The 3,773-nt window shown below is 41.8% G+C and overlaps 1 protein-coding gene across 1 annotated transcript in view; it reads right to left on the reverse strand.

Annotated features, from left to right (window-relative positions):
- Positions 1 to 2,593: 2,593 nt before the first annotated feature.
- Synpo2 (synaptopodin 2) overlaps positions 2,594 to 3,773 on the reverse strand; it is a 158,871-nt gene continuing 157,691 nt past the window's right edge. Inside the window, exon 5 of the mRNA XM_028881467.2 lies at positions 2,594 to 3,711. Coding sequence (XP_028737300.1) covers positions 3,172 to 3,711 — 540 coding nt within the window. The 3' untranslated portion in view covers positions 2,594 to 3,171. The remainder of the gene's footprint in view (positions 3,712 to 3,773) is intronic.

Below are 3,773 nucleotides of genomic sequence, written 5' to 3' on the forward strand. Positions count from 1 at the left end.
GCATGCTCAACCTTTAGAGCAGGTTTAGTACAAACATTATGTAGTTGCTGGTGATTGAAATGTGTCTGTCTTGCATATCTTTCGAAGCCACAGGTCTTCTGTACAATCGCTATTATTTGGAAAATGAGACCCACTCATTTTATTCTTGTTAGAACAAGAGTTAGCAACATCTTCCTGACTGTAAGAGCCTGGATCTAAGGGTAGCTGAATGTCAGCGATGGAACTGTGTCACTTTCTAGTCAACTAGATGAAAATCCCACAGTGGACCCAGTGCTAATTTGCAGCAGTGTTCTTGCTTTGCAAAGTTATCAACACAGTCTGACTTGTGGAAGCATCACTGTCTCATAAAGACACTCAGCGTCATCACGAACAAAAGATGCAGCCTTTCTGTTGGGTAGAATAAGTTCAGATAGCTCAATATAAATGCTAGTTTGGGTGTGGTACAAGCAGAGGACAAGCACATTTTATAATAATATCTAAAACATCTGCTTCTTCTGAGTCCAATGAGTTTTAGCAAATAGAGTGATATAAATCAACTGGTGGAAATAAAGCCAAGCACTTACAAAAGAAAGTGGTGGGATAAAGTTTGGACCCAATAAGTAATGTCTTTTCCATTAATTCTTCTATTTCTTAAAAAGACCTAATCCAGAATGACTCAAACACTATGGTTAATTTGAACCTGATACAGATCATATGTGCAGGATTCTTTAAACTCTACTAGCCTGATATTATTCTTTTAAGATTCTGAAAAATCAACAACAACAACAAAACAAACAAAACAAAACAAAAAAAACCCAAAAAAACCAAAACCTATTAGGTGCCAATAATTACATTTTATACTTTAAAGGAATTAACATTATATCAATTTTATATAAATCAACAAGGACACTTTTACTTTGGTTTTTTGCTTTTTTTGGTTTGTTTGTTTTTGTTTTGAGACATGATGTCACTTATAGCCCAGCTGGCCTGGAATTTTTGCAGTCCCTTTTCTTCCTAGACTCGGCGTCTAGGAGTGCAGGCATAAGGCATCACACCTGGCTAGCAATCAGATTTTGGAAAGTAGTCATCCATGTTCTTGCCGCCTAATTGAACAAATTAGTATCTGGCCACTCCTGCCACCTGTAGAACTTACTGTGATTTCTTCCATTTAAAAAAACAACTTCTAAGGTAAGAGACCATTTGCATCCTCATAGTTCATTTTCAGTCTGTGAAAGATACTACCACAATGATAAGATGAAGAGTTAAAAGGGAAAATAAAGCACAATTATCCCCTTTTTAACAGAGAAGAAAATTAAACACTCAAGAATTTCTAAATTAAAAGATAGTCTGGGTAAACTTGATGATGGCATGAAGTACTCTGAACTCCCTTGTATTGAACACTCAGTGGGTATGGCAGTGAGGAGCAGGCGTTGGCCTGCCTCCTGGTCATGCTTACAAGGCATGGGTGACAGGAGAGGTGAGTCAGCCGTCTGACTTCCTCCAAACAGCCTAGAAGCAGCCCTGTGTTTGCTTCTCCGGCATGTTTTCTGTAACCAAGCAAATGGTCATGAAGAACATTTGCATAGCGACAGGCATATCCATCCACCACTTCCTTCAATCCATTAATAGTTCTATCTTTACATCAACCCTCACTCCACATAACACAAAACCCGCCACTTGGAAACTCCTCTGGGGACCTTTGGGGACGTATTTCATGGCACTGATGACCTCATCCACTCCTAAAGATAATCTGATATTTATGTGATGAGCAAGAGTAAACGATTCATCAAAGATCATTCTACCGAGAGAATCTCACAATATCAGAGTTGCTAAGAACCTAAGCAATTAGGCAATGCAGCCTTCTCATTTGACAAATGAGAGCAATTGAACTCAAGTCTCCCTGTCTCAGGCTGCTGGCTTTAAGTAGATTGGAAATAAATCCAATGCCTAGATTTGTGCTTCCCACACATTACACTGTTTCCTCCAAAGTCTATCTGAGTTTCGCAATTCCCTGACTCTGACATAGAACATCCCTATTTCAGCAAGGCATAATGCTGCCCACCTGAAATCCCAGCACTTGGTAGGCTGAGACAAGATAGGAGTTTGAGGATAGCCTGGGCTACAAAAGAAGTACCAAGCCAGCCAGGACTACATAGCAAAGCACTGTCACAAACAGACAATGAAAGAAGAAGGGATAGAACATTTCAGTTTCAGCCTTCTAAAACACCTGAACTGCACCTAAAAATGTTCTAGAGAAATATCTGAAATAACACTAAGGAGATTCTTTTTCTGTATAATTATTATACTTCATGTCAGGCTCACCTTAGGGATTTATTCTAATAGGAAGGATGGGAACTAGCCAAAGGACAGGCTGGTGGCATAGGGAAGCGCAATGGGGTGATGGGTGGATTAGAACAAGGTATAATGGCACATGCCATTGGCATATTAACAGGACAAAATGAAACCCCTTCCTTTATATGCTAACTGAAATTTTTTTGTTTTTTTGTTTTCGAGACAGGGTTTCTCTGTGTAGTTTTGGTGCCTGTCCTGGATCTCGCTCTATGTACCAGACTGGCCTCGAACTCACAGAGATCCATCTGGCTCTGCCTCCCGAGTGCTGGGATTAAAGGCATGCGCCACCACCGCCCGGCAACTCACTTAAAAATTAATAAAAAGAATTTTATACTCCTTGCTATTAGAACTACTTATAATTAATACACCATATTCTAATAATTCCTTATTGGACTAAGGCATGAGGAAGACATTGGATTCACTGTAACTGAGCAAACTTGAGTTGCCTGGGACTCCCGGCAAATGGAATTAAGATTCTGAATTATATATAAGTGCTAGAATACCAATGCAAGGAAGTATTTTTTTGAGGCAGGGTCTTATGTACCCTGGGCTGGCATCAAACCATGTGCCTGAGGATTATCTTGAATTCCTGGTGTTCTGCCTTGCCTCATTGTGGGTGTTTGCCACCACAGCCTGCTCACAGTGACTGTCGGCTTCCAAGCAGGTCCTTAGGCATCTGCAGACAAGGAAGTGCCCCACACTTGTGTGTTTACACACATGTGCACTCAGATAAATGACCCGTGAGAGCCACACAGGACTAAAAGTGGACTGAAGTCTATTTAAGGGGTAAAACACCCTACAAAGGATCACTAACATAAGCCACAAAACCCACACTAGCTTTCATGGTTGGTGTCTCCACCCCCTTGGGTGTGGGTTATAGTTGCAACCACCTAATGGAAGACAGTATTCAGACCTGGTCTCCATGGACATTATTTGGGGGTCATATCTGGACTCCTGCCTGTAGCACATATATGGCAACTGGGAACTGTATAAGGAGTGGGTAGACATGTGGCTGTTGACTGGAGATGGCGCTTTATACTCTTGCCTTTCAGAGAAGCTCATGTTGGTCTTCTGAGTTTGGGCGACAAAGGACAGTCTCTCTTTCCAGTCCTCTTGGGACCCTAGAAATGCCTTTCTCCGAGCTGCGGAGACTACATTCGCCACAATGGATTCCTGGATGCTCCTGGGTCTGAAGGCATCATCCACTAGACCAAGAGGAGACTTGGATGCTGCTTCCCAAGGTGTTGGCCTCTTGTTAGCTTTCTCCAGCCCGAGGGTCGGCTTGCCAGAGTAACTGTGAGCCGGCTGGTACAGCCAAGGAGATGCAGGAATGATGGGTGGGGCTGATTTTCCAGGAAGAGAAAGGGAGCGCCCACTCTCCTAAAAACAAAACAAAACAAAAATGTTACTGTATCTCATTCGCTTCTGTTTGTGCTTATTAT

This window comes from Peromyscus leucopus, chromosome 6, assembly GCF_004664715.2.
Source record: "Peromyscus leucopus breed LL Stock chromosome 6, UCI_PerLeu_2.1, whole genome shotgun sequence".
Classification (NCBI taxonomy): Eukaryota; Metazoa; Chordata; class Mammalia; order Rodentia; family Cricetidae; genus Peromyscus; species Peromyscus leucopus.